The following is a 22,806-nucleotide window of genomic DNA, read 5'->3' on the forward strand; positions in this document are numbered from 1 at the left end:
TTATTGATGTAGGTAGGATGGTATTGCAAATGGGCCATATCGGTCCACTTTTACGTATAGCCCCCATATAAACGGACCCCCAAATTTGGCTTGCAAGGCCTCTAAGAGAAGCAAGTTTCATCCAATCCGGCTGAAATTTGGTACATGCTGTTAGTATATGGTCTCTACCAACCATGCAAAAATTGGTCCATAATTATATATAGCCCCCATATAAACCGATCCCCCGATTTGGATTGCAGAGCCTCTAAGAGAAACAATTTTCATCCGATCCGGCTGAAATTTGGTACATGGTGTTAGTATATGGTCTCTAACAACCATGCAAAAATTGGTTCACATCGGTCCATAATTATATATAGCCCCCATATAAACCGATCCCCCGATTTGGCTTGCGGAGCCTCTAAGAGAAGCAAATTTCATCCGATCCGGCTGAAATTTGGTACACGGTGTTAGTATATGGTCTCTAACAACCACGCAAAAATTGGTTCATATCGGTTCATAATTATATATAGCCCCCATATAAAGCGATCACCAGATTTGACCTCCGTAGCCTCTTGGAAGACCAAAATTCATCTGATTCAGTTGAAATTTGGTACGTGATGTTAATATATGGCCTCAAACACCAATGCAAAAATTGGTCGACATCGGTCCATAATTATATATAGGCCACATATAAACCGATCTCCAGATTTGACCTCCGGAGCACCTTGGAAAAGCAAAATTCTTCCCATTCGGTTGAAATTTGGTACGTGATGTTAGTATAGGGTATCCAACAACCATGCAGGAATTGGTTCCATAATAATATATAGCTCCCATATAAACCGATCCCCAGATTTGACCTCCGGTGTTTTTGGAGATGCAAAATTCATCTGATCTGGTTGAAATTTGGTACGTGGTGGTAGCATATGATATTTAACAACCATGTGAGTTGAAATTTGTGGATGACAGTCTTTCGTAGAAGTTTCTACGCAATCCATGGTGGAGGGTACATAAGATTCGGCCTGGCCGAACTTACGGCCGTATATACTTGTTTAATAATGGACTCAATATTACCCTCAATATTACCCTCAAAAAAATCGCTTCGGTAACATATACCCCAAACACATTTTGCTTCAAGCATATATATTTTTAGGAGTGGTCCAAACAAAATATTGTTTGTATTGTTCAAACATACTATGTTTCACCTTAGGGCATACACTGGTAGAAAAAATGATGAAATTTTCTTTGTGTGGATATATTTTTAAGGCTCCAATTGGTTACTTCCATTATTTTACTTGCAGCATACTCTCTAGGTCTCTCTAAACACATATATGTTTATAGGGTATTTCTAAATTAATATATTTTTGCATATTATATTTACAAACAGTTTAAGCATATTATATTTACAAACAGTTTATGTCCCAAACATAATATGTTCTAACATAGTAACATATATGTCCCAAACATGTTATGCTAGTTTATGAACATTATATGAATGCACTTAAAAATATTGTGTTAAAAAATTTGAGTTCCAAACATATAATTTTTACACCCAAACATATGAATAACAGTCTTTTTCGTCCGTGTAGGCGCAGAATCAATTATAGCTCCTAATATCAGATTCAGATATTCAGATTGTGATACAACGCCCATAAACATGTATCCCTTAATGATCTTAAATATGCAAATGCGGTTTATCTCCCAAACATATGCCATTGAAACAATTAATAAACATTAATTCAGTAAGGATGGTTTAGGGTATGATATAGTCGGCCCCGCCCGACTTTGTACTTAACATGCTTGTTTCATTATTTTTGTTGTTGTTCAAAAGCAAAAATTTCGTAAATGCCATAAAATTTTCGAAACAGTTTAGATTTGTGGGAATTGGCACGAATTAACGTATGAACTTTAAACGGCCGACAACACCATCACATACTGAACGAAAGTTGATTTGTCCATTCACGACAATGCGCCATCTTCAAATGAACTACACTTTGGTATATTTTGGTACCAACTATACTCTCCAAAATGCCTCAGGCGCAAAATCCAACGGAGATTTTGGTGACCACTGAGCGGTAGAAATGAAGCCAGGAATATCCTTTTAAGCCATTCTTGGTTGACGCGTTCTGAGTGCGACGGTTATGAGTCCTGTTCGAACGTCAATGGTCTATGTATGTCTGTCCAGAGCTTCAAAACTTTCTGTAAGTCCTTTTGCCGATAATATTCGGCATTTATTTTGAATCCATCGTCGATGAATACGAGAGGGGAGCGCCGTTTGAGTTCTGGTGGCCAATCGAAAGTGTAAATTTTCCGTTGACGTCTTTGGCAAATAAGCCCGATCATTTTGTTTATTCACAAACTTCTCCATTTTGAATGACCTTTTGCCGGAAAAAACCAAATTCGGTAATTGGCCAATTTCGTGCGAGCGATGCAACTGCTTGGCTTTTTCCAACTTTTTTCTCAATCGGGTCTTTTACACTTCTTTGAACTTCAATGACTTTAGTCAAGGTTCATGTTTCACTATGTTTTGCATCCGTTCTCACGATATTTTCAGCTCACGAGCAAATTGGCTACCAACGCTGCTTGGATCGATCAGCTCTGATCTTCTTTCGGATCATTTCTGGTGGTGTTACAATGGTATGAGAAACAAATGTTTTATTGCAGGAGGGCTCTGACGATAGCCACTTATGGAGAAGGGTAATTATAGGTAGTTAGTTAAACGTGTATTTTTGGCTTAAATATAATTCCTAAAATTTGGGCAATTAATTGTGCAAATTACTTAACCATGGCACTATGGGCGGAAATCGCAAAACAACGGCAAAAAGTCAAATGAAAAATTATTGGATATTCCAATTGAAATTACTATAGAACATCTTGGAAAGTAAAAATCGAAAGTTAATTTTAAACTTGGCAACCCTGTTCAGGAGAAAAAGGCTACCAATGTTTACCAAAATTTATGCCAGTTGCGTTTAATCAAGGCGAACAAAAATTGAAAAATTTCGTGCTTAATTTTTTTCGCAATAAAAGTGAATAAAGAAAACTTTTAAATGTAGATTCTAAGAGGGGGTTTAGTAGTTCAAAATCTTGTAAAGACTTTACAAAATATTTTTGTTTTTGAACTTGAATTTATGGATTCAAAAGTGCGGTTTATATGTGAAAATTGTAACACATACGTATATTTGCGAGGAATAGAACTAGACATGTTAACGATTGTTAATGAAAATTTTTGCTTATTATTGTTCGTGAGGAAGTATACTTTTACGTGCTGTAAAGTTTGTCTGTCCAAACTTGCGCATACTAAAATAAATGTAAGGGTTTTATAGTCAAATTTGGGAAAATCGGGCGATACATATATATGGTAGCTATATCTAAATCTGAACCGAATTTAATGAAATTTTGCACACTTTAAGGGTACTATAAAAAATTACTTTGTGTTAAATTTGAAGACAATCGGGAAGTAAATAAGCGCAGTATTGTCTAATTTGTCGAAATCGGGCGATACATATATATGGGGGCTATATGTAACTTTGATCCATTTTTTGTGGAAATTCAACCGTGTTTGTCCTTTGACCAAGAAAACGTGTTGTACCAAATTTTATCAAAATCGGTTAATAATTGCGACCGGAATCCTGCGAACAACAAACACAGAGGGACGGAATTTAATAAAATTTTATAAAAATTTAATAAAATGACAATTGGTTTATACTACTTACATCAAGTTCTGGGGATAAGGCGCTTTCTTAATAAAGAGAATAAGCAAATATATATAAATAAATTAAACTCCATCTAAGATTATATTCTATAGTATTCCAAGTGGAATTACAATTTCGACCCCTCTATAGTAACGCACCTGGAATAAGGGGGATTGACTCCCTTTTTGTTGGTAACATTTGATTTTGATAAGATATATCGATATACCATGTTTGGCGATACTAGATTGATTGTACATAATTTTTGCCGCAAATTTTCAATTTCCGCCCATAGTGCATGGGGGTAAATAAGCGGCGAATACAGTATATGTTTTCTTGTGCCAAAAAGGATTTAGTTCTATCTGTGCAATAGAAATAGAAAATGAATTTTATAATACTGTGAATTCTATATAGAGTCAGGACCAAGAAACAATAACAAACTACATTTGCAAAGCATATCAGCCACCCTGTAATTGATCGATGTATACGAAAAAGACTTTTTCTTATATGTTTCGGTGTAAAAATTATATGTTTCGGACTCAAATTTTTTAAGTCCAAACATATAATGTTCATAAACTAACATAACATGTTTGCGAGAGAGTAATAGGTTTGAACAATACAAGCAATATTTTGTTTGGACCAATGCTGCAAATATATATGCTTGAAGCAGAATGTTTGGGAATATATGTTACAAAAACGAGTTTTTGTTTTTGAGGGTGTATGTTACTAATGAACTGCTAACTTAGATTCGTTTCACTTCCATAGTTGAAAGCAGTGCAAAATCAAACGCTGGAAATGCGTTTAACGATGGGTCAGGTTGAGCTCAATATCATGGGTTCTCTGGAGAAGCTGCAAAATTGTGTCCTGATGAATGTGGATGATATTAACGATATAAATGAACTTATTTTGGTAAGTTATTTCAATGTATTAACAAATTATTAGAAAATTATATATTTATATATTATTGTCTCATTGCATGTCTTTATTTATAGAAAAATCCCACTACATTTATTTTCTCATTACTTGCAGAAAGCTGGACAAATGAAATTGAAAGCCATGGAAAGAGTGGCATTCTTCCGTCGCCAGGTGATCTATAAGGAGTGGGAGCATAAAGTGATCAGTTGCAATATTGAATATTTGAAATTTATGTTGTATGTCATTGGAAAATGTAAAGTTTCCATTGAGTTTTTAAATATTCTACGAAACTGGGAAAAGGTTAAGGCGGATAAGAAGAAAATGCTCAATACCGAGGGTTTAATAGAAAAAGCTTGTGAAGAGAAACAAATCTCCTATCGAAGACAATTGGAAAGATTGTAAGTGAAGCGATCATTTCATCTCTCATTTACAAAAATTTATGCCCTGCTTTGTTTTCAGAAATTCTCAAATCACCAGTGTACGACAACAAATTGATGAAATGAAAAGGGCCAATAAGATTGTCAATCGGCAAATTGATAATGTCAAAGTCGAAGTGGCATTTTCGACTACCAATCGAGATTTTCTCATTGAGGACAAGAGGCGTCGCGAGCAAAACGAGAAGTTAGTTTGTATTCCGTTTAAAGGAGAAATTCAAATTTTAATGTTTTTCTTTTGTGTTACAGAATGGAAAAACTTAAAAAAAGAAGCCAATTAATCGATACAGTACGACGCGACTATGCCCATATTATGGAGTTGAGAACCATTTTGGAATTGCAACGATTGCGAACATATCCAACTCTGGGACCCAATCCCGATCATTGTATGAAGTAATTATTTCTAATTTGTATTGTAAAACTTTTTATATATTTTTTTTCAATCAATAATAAAGAGAAACCAAACTTAAAAGGAGTATATACGGCCGTAAGTTCAGCCCGGCCGAATCTTTTGTACCCTCCACCATGGATTGCATAGAAACTTGTACTAAAGACTGTCATCCACAATCGAATTAATTGGGTTGCGGTAACACTTGCCGATGTCAAGGTATCGTAAAACTTCTTAGCACCGTCTTCTCAATTGTAAGTTAGTCCATACGATGTATATATTAAACAAAAAGAAAAAGTCGATTAAATATGTATATAATTCAGTTTGACAAAATTTTCTATAAAAATAAAATTTTGACAAAATTTTCTATAGAAATAAAATTTTGACAAAATTTTCTATAGAAATAAAATTTTGACAAAATGTTCTATAGAAATAAAATTTTTTATAGTAATAAAATTTTGTCAAAATTTTCTATAGGAAAAAAATTTTGGAGAATTATTTTTGGGGATCGGCTACATATAACTATAGACCGATACGGACCAATTTTGGTATGGTTGTTAGCGGCCATATATTAGCGCAATGTACCAAATTTCACCACGTACCAAATTTCAAACGCATTGGATGAATTTTGCTCCTCCAAGAGCTCCGGAGGTCAAATCTGGGGATCGGTTTATATGAGGGCAATATATAATTATCCACCGATATGGACCAATTTTTGCATGGTTGTTAGATACTATATACTAATACCATGTACCAAATTTCAGCCAGATCGGATCAAATTTGCTCCTCCAAGGGGCTCCGGAGGTCAAATCTGGGGATCTGTTTATATGGGGACTATATAAAATTATGGACCGATGTGGACCAATTTTAGCGTAGTTGTTAGAGACCATATATTAACACCATGTACCAAATTTCAACCGGATCGGAAAAAAGTTCTATAGAAATAAAATTTGGACAAAATTTTCTATAGCAATAAAATTTTGACAAAATTTTCTATAGCAATAAAATTTTAACAAAATTTTCTATAGAAATAAAATCCAATGAATGACTGGGGAATTCTCCCCACTTAAATATTAACTAAATTATTAGTTTTTGTACCCAAAAGAATTGCAACAACCGAATTCGAATTATACCCAACAACAACAATGCAGCAATTTTAAATTAAGCCAAACGAAGTTTCAATAACCCACAAAACTGAGAAGAAAGCAACTACAGGGATTGATGGCAACAACGACAATGATGTGAAGTCTGAGTAAGATTTTCCGCTTTTCTCTAAGTGGTTTCACTGCAATGTGGAACGCCGTTCGGACTCGGCTATAAAAAGGAGGTCCCTTGTCATTGAGCTTAACATGGAATCCGGCAGCACTCACTGATAAGAGAGAAGTTCACCAATGTGGTATCACAATGGACTGAGTAGTCTAAGTGAGCCTGATACATCGGACTGCCACCTAACCTAACCTAACCTATCCTAAGATTTTCCGCTTCCACAAAAGTTGAAGGTACCACCAGTAATCATAAGTTTTGTTGGGTATAGTAAAAAAAATCTTGACAAAATTTTCTATAGTAAAAAAATTTTGACAATATTTTCTATAGAAATAAAATTTTGGTAGATTATTTTTGGGGATCGGCTATATATAACTATAGACCAATATGGACCAATTTTGGCATGGTTGTTAGCGACCATATACTAGCGCAACATACCAAATAAACAATCTTTCCACTAATATTCAGAGAAAGCAAACAAGCGAGTCACGAATATATAAATACCTCAATCATTTGCGGTCGGAATATTATTTAAGGGACGATATGAATTGGCAAACAGTAAAATATGTATTTAGAGCGAGAGCAGGAGTAACTGACCTAAACGGAAATAGATATGGAGCAACTCCAAATGAGAAATTGTGTAATCTTTGCAACTTAAATGAGATTGAAGATGTAGAACACTTCATAGCACGATGTCCAGTGTTTCGTGAAAACAGATTGGCCATATTTCAAAAGGAATATCTTAGCCTAAACGAATTAGTACGTATTTTGGATGGCCATGAAACCAATAGCTGGAATAATCTTGTAAAATACCTAAAATACTGCTTGAGATATCGAGCCTTCCTAATGAATGAATACGCCTAACAGACATGGAATTACGCCTGACGCTACAAAGTAGCATGGCTTTAAATTGATCAATATAACTTCTTTATATTAAGTATTAATATTTATCTAGTTAAAATTGTACACCTTATGAAATACACAATAATAAAGAAGAATACAACAACAACAACAACATACCAAATTTCCCCACGTACCAAATTTCAACCGACTGAATAGTCTAAGTGAGCCTGATACATCGGGCTGCCACATAACCTAACCTAACCTGGTGCTAGTACACCATGTACCAAATTTCAGCCGGATCGGATGAAATTTGCTTCTCTTAGAGGCTCTGCAAGCCAAATCGGGGGATTGGTTTATATTGGGGCTATATATAATTGTGGACCGATGTGGACCAATTTTTGCATGTTTGTGAGAAACCATATACTAACACAATGTGCAATAGGAATTGAAAATTAATTTCAACCGGATCGGATTGCTCCTCCAAGAGGCTCCGCAAGCCAAATCTGAGCGTCGGTTTGTACGGGGGCTATACGTAAAAGTGGTCCGATATGGCCCATTTGCAATACCATCCGACCTACATCAATAACAACTACTTGTGCCAAGTTTCAAGTAGATAGCTTGTTTCGTTCGGAAGTTAGCGTGATTTCAACAGACGGATGGACATGCTTAGATCGACTCAGAATTTCACCACGACCCAGAATATACCTTATGGGGTCTCACAGCAATATTTCGATGTGTTACAAACGGAATGACAAAGTTAATATACGCCTCATCCTATGGTGGAGGGTATAACAAATGAAAAATTTTTTACGAGTCCCAAAAGTAGTAAGAATGAACTAAAATGGCCAATGATTTCCTTCTTTACTTTTAGTTAAGTTTTTCTTCTTTGAGATTCGGTAATTTTGCGAACTGCAGTTGAAAAGAACAACAGGCCAATAAATTTTCCTGGTTTTGACAACGTATAAGCAAGTTCAATTTTCGTACGAGGGAGTTCATTCTTGCTATAAAATAGTTTACTTTTTTCTGTGTATAAGCGAGTCGAAACATTTGGCCTAGTTGCTTTTGGATCTAAAATACTTCAAGATTTCAAAAATGCAAGCACATCGGATAAAAATTGAGGTTTACACGTCCTCCCAAAGTCAAATCGGGAGATCGGTTTATATGGAGGCTGTACAAAAATATAGCCTATCTTCTAACTCGACCTGCCAGCAGCAAAAAAAAAAAAATTGCGTCCTTAGGTTGTTTTCAAATTTCACCTTGATTCGAAATATATGAAATACAGTCGAAGCTCGGTTTTACGAACGATATATTGTCAGGCCCTTTCGTTATTTAGAAAAATTGGTTAAGGTGAAAGGGAATTTTGAAATTTTACATTAATTGAAAATTGTAGTTTTTGCCATATTAGTAGAAATATCTGAGTATTTGGTAAAAGAAAGGTAGGTCCTTAAAAATAATATTACTTTAAATACCCCTTCAAAAAAATTGATGACTCTGATATATCGCTATTATTTTTCCAGGAATTCTTAAATTTGGAATTTCAAGCTGGCAATATTTCTTTTCCGGTATGGTGGGTCACACTCTCTTCATCCTCTAAATACGCCTTACATATACTATCATACACTGCTCTTATTCGACGTTAGGACTTGGGTGTATGAAGGAGGTCTGTTGTCATTGAGCTAAACATAGAATAGGACAGCACTCATTGATAAGAGAAAAGTTTAGCACATCTGCTATAACAAGAGATTGAATATCGGACTGCTACGAGTACTATACCTCATATAATCCGTCCTAGGCAGCGTTGCCAGAATTGTTTCACCAAAAACCGCTAGATTTGCCCAAAAAAATAGCTAAAAAAAGCTAAAAAATGCTAAAAAAATAGCTAGAAAAAAAGCTAAATTTTTTTGTATTATAAAAAGTCACATTTTTGATTGAAATTGAACAAACTTAAAGGCTTTATTTCACTTAAAATGCATATTATTTTCATTTTAATTACACTTCTGTGAGACTGTAACAATATCTAAGGCATATTAGCTCTGTTTGCGTATTCGATACATTTTGATTACTATCACAAATTTTTTATTGGAAGTCCTTCGTTTTGTGGGATCTACCTTCCCAACACCTTTATTTTATTTACTTGTTATTTTAAAATATTAAATAATGCTTAGCATGCTTTGGATTTGGTAAAAAATTATTTGTCATTTTTATACCCTCCATCATAGGATGGGGGTATATTAACTTTGTCATTCCGTTTGTAACACATCGAAATATTGCTCTAAGACCCCATAAAGTATATATATTCTGGGTCGTGGTGAAATTCTGAGTCGATCTAAGCATGTCCGTCCGTCCGTCCGTCCGTCCGTCCGTCCGTCTGTTGAAATCACGCTAACTTCCGAACGAAACAAGCTATCGACTTGAAACTTAGCACAAGTAGTTGTTATCGATGTAGGTCGGATGGTATTGAAAATGGGCCATATCGGTCCACTTTTACGTATAGCCCCCATATAAAGGGACCCTCATATTTGGCTTGTGGAGCCTCTAACAGAAGCATATTTCATCCGATCCGGCTGAAATTTGGTATTTGGTGTTGGTATATGGTCTCTAACAACCATGCAAAAATTGGTCCACATCGGTCCATAATTATATATAGCCCCCATATAAACCAATCCCCAGATTTGGCTTGCGGAGCCTAAAAGAGAAGCAAATTTCATCCGATCCGGCTGAAATTTGGTACATGGTGTTAGGTTAGGTTAGGTTAGGTTAAAGTGGCAGCCCGATTAAGATTCAGGCTCACTTAGACTATTCAGTCCATTGTGATACCACATTAACTAAAAGTACCTATTACATATGGGCACTTCTAGTTTTAACCGCTGAACCTTCTTGATTATTTTTCTTTGTTGAACCAACCAGATTGTTCCAAAAATATTAGCAGACTGCTTAAGTTAACGTTTTCCAGATCCGCCAGTAATCTGAAGCTATATGCTCCTAAAAGTTGCTTGCGCTTTACACAAAATGCAGGACACTCACACAAGAGGTGTTTAATTGATTCTTTTTCCTCCGCATCATGACAGCTCATACAATAGTCATTATACTTCGCGCCAATAGTTTTTGCAAAATCTCCTATCAGGCAGCGACCCGTTATAGCAGATATCAGGAGTGATATCTGACGTCTCGAGAACATTAGCATATCTAGTGTGCGGTTTAAGTTGAAATGGGGCCATATTTGCTTGGTGTCGTTACAACCCTTGCAATTCTCCCATCGAACATTTGCCATCATAACAGCCTTCTCACGCAGCATGAGCTTGCAGGTAGCTAGGGGCATACCAACAAATTCTAGTTCCCCTGGAATATGTAAGGTAGTCCCTAGCCTTGCCAACTCATCCGCTTCGCAGTTCCCCGGTATGTTCCTATGGCCAGGCACCCATATTAGGTGAATATTGTACTGCTCAGCCATCTCATTGAGAGATTTGCGGCAATCGATGGCCGTTTTCGAGTTGAGGAACACAGAGTCCAAGGATTTTATTGCAGGTTGACTGTCTGAGTATATATTAATGCCCACATTTTTTGGAACATTACTTCTCAGCCAATTCGCCACCTCTCTTATTGCTAATATTTCAGCCTGAAAAACACTACAGTGATCAGGTAATCTTTTCGCTATTCGAAGTTCCAGATCTTTAGAATATACTCCGAAACCCACTTGGCCATCCAATTTGGAGCCATCAGTGTAGAAATCTATATATCTTTTATTCCCCGGGGTCCGTGTACACCACGCCTCACTGTTGGGAATTAGAGTCTCAAACTTTTTGTCGAAAAGTGGGCTCGCCAAAGTGTAATCCACTACGTTAGGCACATCTGGCATTATTTTGAGGACCGAACTGTGACCGTAACTTTTTTCCGACCACAGCGATAGCTCGCGCAACCGCACAGCCGTTGTTGCAGCTGACTGTTTGGCCAAAATGTCTAAAGGCAATAGATGCAGTATGACATTAAGGGAGTTTGTTCCTGTCTTGCTGAATGCACCTGAGATACACAAGCACGCCATACGCTGAACTTTGTCTAAACTTGTCGGCTGGTGAAGTGCCGGCCACCAGACTACAACACCATATAGCATTATAGGTCTAACCACTGCCGTGTATAGCCAATGTACAATTTTTGGTTTTAGTCCCCACTTTTTCCCTATTGCCTTTTTGCACGAGTATAAAGCTACCGTTGCTTTCCTCGCCCTTTCTTCAATATTAAGCTTAAAGTTCAGCTTCCTGTCCAAAATAACGCCAAGGTATTTTGCACACTCCCTAAAGGGAATTTCAATACCCCCTAAGGAAATGGGCCTAACCGTGGGAGTTTTGCGATCTTTGCAGTACATGACTATTTCTGTCTTTGCAGGATTTACCCCAAGACCATTATCTTTCACCCATTTCTCAGTCATCCGGAGGGCTCTCTGTATAATATCTCTAATTGTTGATGGGAATTTTCCCCTGACTGCTATCGCCACATCATCTGCGTATGCCACCACTTGTATCCTTTCTTTTTCTAGGGAAACCAGAAGGTCGTTTATAGCAACATTCCAAAGAAGAGGTGATAGAACTCCTCCTTGAGGAGTGCCTCTGTTCACATACTTTTGTATGTTTGCTTGTCCTAGTGTGGCTGAAATACGTCTCTTCATTAGCAGTTCGTCTAACAGCCTGAGTATACATGGATCAACATTCAGAGTTGTCAGTCCATTTAATATCGAGCTCGGATGGGCATTATTGAACGCCCCTTCGATGTCTAGAAACGCCACGATTGTGTATTCTTTGACAGATAGTGAGCTTTCAATAAAGCTGACTAGTTCATGTAGTGCGGTCTCAGTAGACCTGCCCTTCGAGTATGCATGCTGTCGTTTCGAAAACAAACTTGAATCGATGCTAGTTCTAAGATAAATATCTATCATCCTCTCCAGAGTCTTAAGTAGGAATGAGGATAAGCTGATTGGTCGGAAATCCTTCGCCCTCGAGTGAGAGGCTTTTCCCGCTTTAGGTATGAAAACGACTTTTGTTTCCCTCCACTTTCCTGGGATATATGATAAGTTGATACATCCTTTATATATCACCGACAACCAGGGGATAATTTTGTCAGTTACAGCTTGTAACTCCGCCGGAGTAATTCCATCAGGTCCAGGGGATTTGAATGGTCCAAAGCTATTTAGCGCCCATCTTATTCTAGTTTCCGATACAATTTCCTCGACAGGAAACGACCACTGAGCAACTGTGGCACCGCCAGTACATGGTTCAACCGTCTGATTTCCAGGAAAATGTGTGTCCAATAGTACCTCCAGCGTCTCCTCACTGGACGTTGTCCAATTGCCCTCCGATGTTTTAATGAAACCTGGAGCGGAGTTGGTGGATGCTAGAACCTTCCGTAGTCTGGAAGCCTCGGACGTATTCTCAATACTGCTGCAGTAAGCATTCCAAGAGTTATGCTGAGCCTTTCTCAGTTCTCGCTTGTATCCTCTCAGATTCTTCTTGTAAGCGTCCCAGTCCTCAGGGGCTCTGGTGGACTTTGCCTTGTTAAAGAGCTTCCTGCAGGATTTCCTCATATTACTTAATTCCGTAGACCACCATGGTGGTCGATGTTTCCCCCTTGGCTTTCCTCTAGGGCATGCAGCTTTCAGTGAGATGTTGAAGGCCTTAGTAATCCGCTCCACTGCGTGTTCGATATCTTGCACATTTCTCATATTTGTCTCTGTTATTTCCGGTATCATCATATTGAACGATTCCCTATACCTATTCCAGTCAGCTTTCCTAACATTTGGCGGAAATATGATCTTGGTGATATGAACATCAAATTTGAAACTGATGTAGCGATGATCTGAGAAGCTGTGTTCACTTAAAACCTGCCACTCAGATATCATTTCATTCAGTTCTTGCGAGGCCAAGGTGATGTCCAAAACCTCTTGCCTGTTTTTAGTGACAAAGGTTGGGACATCTCCCTTGTTGCAAACTACCAGATTAGTACGCAAAATAAACTCTATTAGCGACTCTCCCCTTGCATTAGTATCACTACTTCCCCATATACTATGATGTGCATTCGCATCGCATCCCATAATGAGTTTCGTCTTTGTTTTCAGTGACTCCTCCACTAAGGTCTTAACGGCATATGGAGGCATCTCCCTGTCATGTCCCATGTAGACCGAAGATACCCAATATTTGCATTTGGCTATTTCTAAACTTGCAACGACAGTGTCTGTATTGCACATTGAAGGAAGCAGAAACAAATTGAGCTCGTTTTTAGCAATTATACAGGCTCGATTTATATCATTACCAGTATACTGCAATAGTTTGAACCCCGGAGTACTTAATTCACATATTTTGTTTTTATAAACATATGGTTCTTGAATAAGAACTATATCTATGTCCCCTTTCATCAGGAGAACTTTTAAGGCAGCACATGCAGCCTTACAATGATGAAGATTTATCTGGAGGATCCGTAGGACCATCGAGATTTTCAACAACCGTCACATCAGCCGCTTCAATCGAGTCATCAAGAATGTCCTCTTCAGAGATATCGGTGACTCTCGCAATAACCATAGGTTCAACTTTGGTGAGTTCTGAGGCAGTAGAAGCCTCCTCACGTATACGGTATCTATCCATGTCTTCAAATGTCTTGGTATCCCCCTCGACTTCGCAAGAGGATCCGCTTACTTCTGATTCAGACAGAGGCTTGTCCATTTCTGAATCCTTTAGCTGATCGTTTTTATACACCTTCATTTGGATATAATGAAAGCCATAACATACACGGCCCTGGGACTTTGCTAGATGTGGCAAAGACTGAGTGTTCAATATAAACACTGCATGCCGTCTTGGCCCATCCACTTCATCCAAACGGCCAACCTTCCAATCAGCTGTTGGAAGATCTGGATTGCATTGTTTCAGTCTATTTAAAATAGATTCAGGGTCAGGAGGGTTTGCAGGTATCCACGCATGTGCTCTTGGTCTAGCCGGTATGTCTTTCTTCTCGACTAACTCTAGAGCAGCTCCTTCCCAAACTTCACCAATTAATATCAGAGCAGCTTTAAAACATTCTATAGACCTCTGGTCCTCAAATGCGACTAGCTTAAATCGTCCTTGATACCAACCAGCCTCTTGGTGTCGAGGATCTGGGCCGGGAAACTTTTCCAGCACCTGTGAGTAGACGCCAGACAAAGCATTCTCAATTTCCCCCCATTTTTGCTTTGGAACCATACCGTCCAATGCTCCTTTATTTATGATAGCCATCACAAGGCTGTCTTTAGCAACTGAGGCAAACGATCGTTGATCCCTTTTGGAGGATGGCAGCTCATCCGGTGATCGTTCCCTTTTTCCAGCCTCAAGAATTCCTTGAGCCCATTTTAAGGAATCGCTTTGTTTAGCCGACAACGTGCTTGGGTCGACTGATCCTAATTTCTTTAGGATAAACAAAGCATTTCTGCGTTCTTTGAATCTCTTTCGTGAGGGATTACCTCCTTTTGATGCCGTTACCTTGGAAAAGGTCCGACTTGTCAAATTGTCGCCACCTGTCGACCCGTCTACAGGTCGACTAATTGGGCCTAACTCTTGGTCATTGCCCAAATTTATAACTTCAGTCGATACCCGTCCACTGGGCCCTGAAGTTAGCAACCCAGTGGATGTCTTTGAATTTCTCTGCATGGTGGCCTAATATCCCACCACACTTGAAATTCGTAGTAGGTACTTATTACGATGATTTTATCCGCTATTAAAAAACACGTCCGTTCCGTTCGACGGTTGAAATACATTTGATACATGGTGTTGGTATATGGTCTCTAACAACCATGCAAAAATTGGTTCACATCGGTCCATAATTATATATAGCCCCCATATAAACCGATCCCCAGATTTGGCTTGCGGAGCCTCAAAAAGAAGTAAATTTCATCCGATCCGGCTGAAATTTGGTATATGATGTTGGTATATGGTCTCTAACAACCATGCAAAAATTGGTCCACATCGGTCCATATTTATATATAGACCCCATATAAACCGATCTCCAGATTTGGCTTGCGAAGCCTTAAAGAGGAGCAACTTGCATCCGATCCGGCTGAAATTTGGTACATGGTATTGGTATATGGTCTCTAACAACCGCGCAAAAATTGGTCCACATCGGTCCATAATTATATATGGCGCCCATATAAACCGATCCCCAGATTTGGGTTGCGGAGCCCCAAAGAGAAGCAAATTTCATCCAAGCCGGTTGTAATTTGGAACATGGTGTTAGTATATGATCTTTAACTACCGTGCCAGAATTGGTCCATATCGGTCCATAATTATATATAGCCCCCATATAAAACATTCTCCAGATTTGACCTCCGGAGCCTCTTGGAGGAGCAAAATTCATCCGATCCGGTTCAAATTAGGCACGTGGTGTTAGTATATGGTCGCTAACAACCATACCAAAATTGGTCCAATCACACAAAAATTGGTCCATATCGGTTCATAATCATGGTTGCCACTAATTTTATTTCTATAGAAAATTTTGTCAAAATTTTATTTCTATAGAAAATTTTGTTCAAATTTTATTCGGTTCATAATCATGGTTGCCACTCGAGCCAAAAATAACCTACAAAGATTTTATTTCTATAGAAAATTTTGTGAAAATTTTATTTCTATATAAAATTTTGTCAAAATTTTATTTCTATAGAAAATTTTGTCAAAATTTTATTTCTAGAGAAAATTTTGTGTAAATTTTATTTCTATAGAAAATTTTGTAAAAATTTTATTTCTATAGAAAATTTTGTCCAAATTTTATTTCTAGAGAAAATTTTGTTAAAATTTTATTCGGTTCACAATAAAATTTTCATCATTGTCAAAATTTTATTTCTATAGAAAATTTTGTCGAAATTTTATTTCTATAGAAAATTTTGTTCAAATTTTATTCGGTTCATAATCATGGTTGCCACTCGAGCCAAAAATAATCTACCAAGATTTTATTTCTATAGAAAATTTTGTCAAAATTTTTATTTCTATAGAAAATTTTGTGTAAATTTTATTTCTATAGAAAATTTTGTGAACATTTTATTTCTATAGAAAATTTTGTTAAAATTTTATTTCTGTAGAAAATTTTGTCAAAATTTTATGTCTACTTTGTCAAACTGAATTATATACGTATTGGATCGATCTTTTTTGATTTAATATATACCACGTATGGACTTACATACAATTTAGAAGATGGTGTTAGGAGGTTTTAAGATACCTTGCCATCGGCAATCGTTACCGCAACTTAAGTAATTCGATTGTGGATGGCAGTGTTTAGATGAAGTTTCTACGCAATCCATGATGGAGGGTACATAAGCTTCGGCCTGGCCGAACTTACGGCCGTATATACTTGTTTTTTTTTAAATAAAATTTTAGTTTGGTTTTGAAATTGTGAGAAATTTGAAATACATTACTTTTATTTAAACTGTAGAAAATACCTACAGTTTACATTTCCCAGTAAAAATATTTTCCTTTTCTTCATGACCTATCAAAGTGCTTTAAAAACGTGCTAACGCCAATTTAAATTTCCTAATTCAGACTCGACTTCAAGTAGAAATTATTGTATGTATACGTTTTTAAAATAAAGTGTTGAAAAACATCTATTTTTGAACGCTATTTTGGTTTGTGGTCAAGAAGTAAAAACTCCTCACATTTAAAGACTATTTCATTAATTCTTCCTTCTTTCATGAAAAGAAGAAGGACAAAACGACTTTATCGTCTTTTGGACAAGGAAAACAGTTTTTATATGAGAAATTCACAAATGTTATTATAACCAAAATTCGCGTTCGTATTTTAAGGAGATGAAATCTTTGGTCTGACGACAATATTTTTTCAGTGCACAAAGCTATTCACATCAACTATTTTAATTCAGTAATATCGTAATAACTTTAGAATATTATAATAACATAAGAAAGATAAACGAGTCAAATGATAACTTTTATGAATATAGCTGAGTACTATGTTCAGTTTTCAAGCTGAAAACCAGCTTGTTTTCACGGTTACTTTTTTTAATTAATTAATATAGAAATATAAAATTATTTGCAATCAATTCCTTGGATCTTTTCCTTCCATTATTTGGTAAGACTTGATCAAAATATAATCGTCTTCATACATATTTTTGTACTTTTAGTTTAGTGTTTTGGTGAAAAACCCATAGTACTCACCTTATGATGAAAAAACTTTACAACAAGGTGTATTTGTTACAAAAATACCCGCATAGTGCACGCTCACAAAAAATCGCTTCTGTAACATATACTCCCAAACATATTTTGCTTCAAGCATATACATTTTTGGGTATTGCCCAAACATTTATATGTTTGATCTCTTCCAATATATAATATGTTTGAAAGCATATTGGTCTAAACAATATATGTTTGGGTAGTCTAAGTTCCAAACATTTTGTATTTTTGCATCCAAATTCAATAATGTTGTCTTCCAAAAAACAATATGTTATTATGTGAACATATAATATGTTTGGAAGCATTTTGCACCCAAAAATAGTATATGCTTCAAAAAAATCTCCCAAACAATATTGTGCTCAAAATTTTATTTATTTATTTATATATTTACAATCATAATGAATTATGAAAATAAACAGGTAATATAAGTGCTAACAACATAGGTTTTCGACCTGAATGCTCAAAATTTTGTTTCTGCCTAATTGTATAGTCCCCCACATCTTTCTCACTTCCACGAGATTTTTTAGTTCTTAGCACCTTTTTCTGCAATACAAACATTGTAGAAGAAATTATTCAATTTTATGATTTTTTTTATTTTAAACTTATCTTTTGCCGGACGGGGATTCGAACAGCGGACCACACAGTTTGTAAGGATCAAAGAAGTAGCTGATCAATTGCCCAAGGAAAAATAAAATGTTAATTTTGTAATAACAAGCAACAACCACGAACTTAATTCAATATCGCTCCCTGTTAAATAGCGCTCCAAGCTACTAAACACATATATGTTTATAGGCTATTTCTAAATTAATATATGTTTGCATCCAAGCATATTATATTTACAAACATTTTATGTCCCAAACATAATATGTTCTAACATATTAACATATATGTCCCAAACATGTTATGCTAGTTTATGAACATTATATGCTTGCACTCAAAAATATTGTGTTTAAAAATTTGTGTTCCAAACATATAATGTTTATAGCCAAACATATGAAAAACAGTATTTTTTATCCGTGTGGCTGGAATCATTATTAATGTTTCAACTGAGCTTTGAAATATGTGGAAACTCTTATTCTTGCAGCAAGGCTTACATAAAAACGCCGTTTTATCCATATTTCAATAGAAACATGTCGAAAATAAAAAAAAGCCAAAAATAGCTAAAAGGATCATGAAAAAAAACCAGAAAAAAAGCTAAAAGCTAAATGCATTTTTTCCCGCTAAACGTCTTCAAAAAAAGCCAAATCTAGCGGGAAAAAAGCTAAATTGGCAACGCTGGTCCTAGGTGACCGGTCATTGAATACCTTTTAGCACACTTGATGGAATCTCTCATCGCTTGGCGTTTCCTTGTTGTGTTTGAAATGTTCATATTGGAAGCTTAAGAATAGCATACTTCCTAGAATTTTGCCGAAGGGCATAAACTATTTTTACAATCGTCAAATATTGATTTTTGACTAAAGAAATTTTATTTCGACTCACTGTTTTTAATCTACAGACCAATGCTTAATTACAATTAAATTCAGAAAACTCGTATTTGTTGTTTATTTTATTTTTCCTAAAATCGAACGTAAATTTGGTTCATCTGTTCGTTATTTAGAATACTCAATGTTAAGAATTTAGACGTTCGTTAAATTGCATTTTTCTCTAAATAGTTTATTCGTTAAACAGAACCTCGACTGTACATAAAATTTTAGAATCGGTTTAGATTTGTTCCAATTGGCTACCTTCCATACGAATTATGGCTTGCAATCGGCCGAACATGCTGCACAAGAGAGGTTCTGCGGTATTTTTGCCCCTTCCTAGCGGAGCGTAGTTTTAAGATGATCGACATTTTGGTAGTTTTAGTGCCAATCTTAATCTTCAAAATGGCGCAGCCGTAAATATCCAACGGATTGAGAACCGAAGATTTTGGTGTCCATTATTCAGTAGAAAGTTTTTGAGTGGTGTATTATGACCTCTCAGTAATGCTGGTTATTTTATAGTACTGTGAAACGCCGTTCGAATTCGTCTATAAGATGGGCGTCCCTTGTCAGTGAGCTTAACGTAGAATCGGGTAGCACTCATTGATCACAGACAAGGTCTACCACCTGTGGTATCATAACGGTCTGAAGAGTCTCAGTGAATCTAAAATATGGGGATACCACTTTACCTAACCTAACCATCGCTGAGCTCTTGCACTTTTTTAAACCTCAGTCGATTTAGTCCAAACTCATTTTTCAATATGTGTTGCATCCGTTCTCGCGATATGTTCAGCTCATTTTTGCTAGCATTGCGGTGTGGATTTCGATCACATCTGGCTTTCACCTTTCGGATAATTTCTGGTGTTGTTACCGTTTTTTCGTTTACTTTTTGGACTTTTGTTGCAATACTTATCATACACCATGTATAAAGGGGCAACAATACGAAGGCAAAGCTAAGGACTTTATCAGTTTGGTATAAAATGCTATAGCGAATTAACCGAATATGGGTAATTACGGATAGTTCATTTCTATTGAACCGAATTCAGAATTTTTAGGCAATTAAAGGTAAAAATTGTTTAACCGTATGGGGTAAATAAGCGGCGAATAGTGTATATGATTTTCTATGCCACAAAAGATTTAGTTGCATCTGTGCAATAGGAATAGAAAATAATTTTATACAATTTTATAATCTAAAACTTTGCTTTAGCAACCACTTGCAAGACTCCAAATCTTAACGAAACATAAACCAAATTTCTAAAAACTTCCAGTCATTTGAACGCCACTTCGTCTAGCCATTTGGGTTAGTTTGTGTTGAGTAGAAGCAGGATACTATGCAGCAACAAGAAAATCATAGCCTAAGAAGGGCAAAGGATAAAAGAAAAAGTGTTGAAATAATTCAAATGGAATTAAAAGTTTTAATTAACCCCAAAAATCTAAATGAAATTAAATTTAAATGCCAAGACTAAGTGAACTTCCAGATACAATATTAAAGGATAGTTTTGCTTGCAGTTTAATGTGTACACAGAAAGGGAAGCTTTCTTTTCTGAGGAAATTTTAGACGAACAAAGATTTCTTTTAAAATCAAGTAAAATAGAATAGAAGCAACCGTCGAAATTTTTGTCATAAAATCGGACTTATGTTATTAGCTCCTTAAGAAAAAAATTTTCAACAAAAAGGAATTGCGTTCGGGAGGAAAGTATTTTTTCTTTGGTTGTAATAAACGTAAACGTTTATCACATAATGTCTATAATTTTCTTCAAAAAACAAACTTTTTACAGCGAAAAGCAAAATTTGATCGTTTGTCCACAATTCTACTTGCGTGACCAGAATCCACTTTTTTCATAAAGCCATAACGTAAATACAGTTGTTTTCTGTTGTGATGTCCATACGAGAATTTCATTCCATGGTGGATAGAACAAAAGACCTAACCGAATTTTCGGTTAATTTACTTATTGGTGCTCAATGTGTCCAATACTTTATGGTAAATGGAGCATTATAATGCATCAAAGTAAAGGGTGATTCTTTTGAGGTTAGGATTTTCATGCATTAGTATTTGACAGATCACGTGGGATTTCAGACATGGTGTCAAAGAGAAAGATGCTCAGTATGCTTTGACATTTCATCATGAATAGACTTACTAACGAGCAACGCTTGCAAATCATTGAATTTTATTACCAAAATCAGTGTTCGGTTCGAAATGTATTTATCGACAAATTTTGTTCACCGATGAGGCTCATTTCTGGTTGAATGGCTACGTAAATAAGCAAAATTGCCGCATTTGGAGTGAAGAGCAACCAGAAGCCGTTCAAGAACTGCCCATGCATCCCGAAAAATGCACTGTTTGGTGTGGTTTGTACGCTGGTGGAATCATTGGACCGTATTTTTTCAAAGATGCTGTTGGACGCAACGTTACGGTGAATGGCGATCGCTATCGTTCGATGCTAACAAACTTTTTGTTGCCAAAAATGGAAGAACTGAACTTGGTTGACATGTGGTTTCAACAAGATGGCGCTACATGCCACACAGCTCGCGATTCTATGGCCATTTTGAGGGAAAACTTCGGAGAACAATTCATCTCAAGAAATGGACCGGTAAGTTGGCCACCAAGATCATGCGATTTGACGCCTTTAGACTATTTTTTGTGGGGCTACGTCAAGTCTAAAGTCTACAGAAATAAGCCAGCAACTATTCCAGCTTTGGAAGACAACATTTCCGAAGAAATTCGGGCTATTCCGGCCGAAATGCTCGAAAAAGTTGCCCAAAATTGGACTTTCCGAATGGACCACCTAAGACGCAGCCGCGGTCAACATTTAAATGAAATTATCTTCAAAAAGTAAATGTCATTGACCAATCTAACGTTTCAAATAAAGAACCGATGAGATTTTGCAAATTTTATGCGTTTTTTTTTTTTAAAAAAGTTATCAAGCTCTTAACAAATCACCCTTTATTATATGTTACATGGCGGATACATGTCAAACTGAAAGTTGAATGCTTGCCAAACCGCACGTCCGTTTCTTTAGCGACTACACAATGCCATTGGGAATATTAAAAATATATTCAAGGAATCGCATCTATGATGCGATATAATTGTGTCAGTTTCCCTTTTGCTCATCATCCAGCGTTTTTTTAAAGAGCTCTTAAAATTATTTGTCGTTAGACAGATGAATGGACATTGTGACATTTACAGATGAAAGAAATATTTTGCAATAATTACAGGAATGCATGACATGCATGCTCGCCAATGTAATCAGCTATAAAAGGCTATAACATCGCCAGTCTGTAAATGTAAAGTATGACAATTAACAGTGAATTTGACATAAAGACTACCAATATTCCGCAAGTTGTTCATTTCAATAGGCCTATGTAGGCATATACATGCATATATGTGCTTTGGGAGACCAGATGAACAGATTAATTCGTCTACAACCAATACAGTTTCAGGAATTATTTAATATACATAGAAAAAATATGACCAAAATATTTGATTTAAGTCGAAAATTTTTTCAATTAATAACACTACACGCAAAGAAAAAAAACGTTTGGAAAACGTGTACCGAAAACGTTTTTCTTTTGTTAGAGTTTTTTGAATTGCTTCGAAAATTTTAAACTTTTATCACCAAAAAAATTCGTTTGTTTCAAAATTTTTATTTTTTCAATA

General features: G+C 36.2%; 1 protein-coding gene across 1 annotated transcript in view; it reads left to right on the forward strand.

Moving 5' to 3' along the window:
• The window catches only part of LOC142240373 (uncharacterized), a 38,489-nt gene extending 32,999 nt beyond the window's left edge, over nt 1–5,490 (forward strand). The window contains exons 7-10 of the mRNA XM_075312082.1: nt 4,431–4,574; nt 4,695–4,978; nt 5,040–5,201; nt 5,264–5,490. Coding sequence (XP_075168197.1) covers nt 4,431–4,574; nt 4,695–4,978; nt 5,040–5,201; nt 5,264–5,411 — 738 coding nt within the window. The 3' untranslated portion in view covers nt 5,412–5,490. The remainder of the gene's footprint in view (nt 1–4,430; nt 4,575–4,694; nt 4,979–5,039; nt 5,202–5,263) is intronic.
• Nucleotides 5,491–22,806: the final 17,316 nt, after the last annotated feature.

This window comes from Haematobia irritans, chromosome 5 (genome assembly GCF_050003625.1).
Source record: "Haematobia irritans isolate KBUSLIRL chromosome 5, ASM5000362v1, whole genome shotgun sequence".
Lineage (NCBI taxonomy): Eukaryota > Metazoa > Arthropoda > Insecta > Diptera > Muscidae > Haematobia > Haematobia irritans.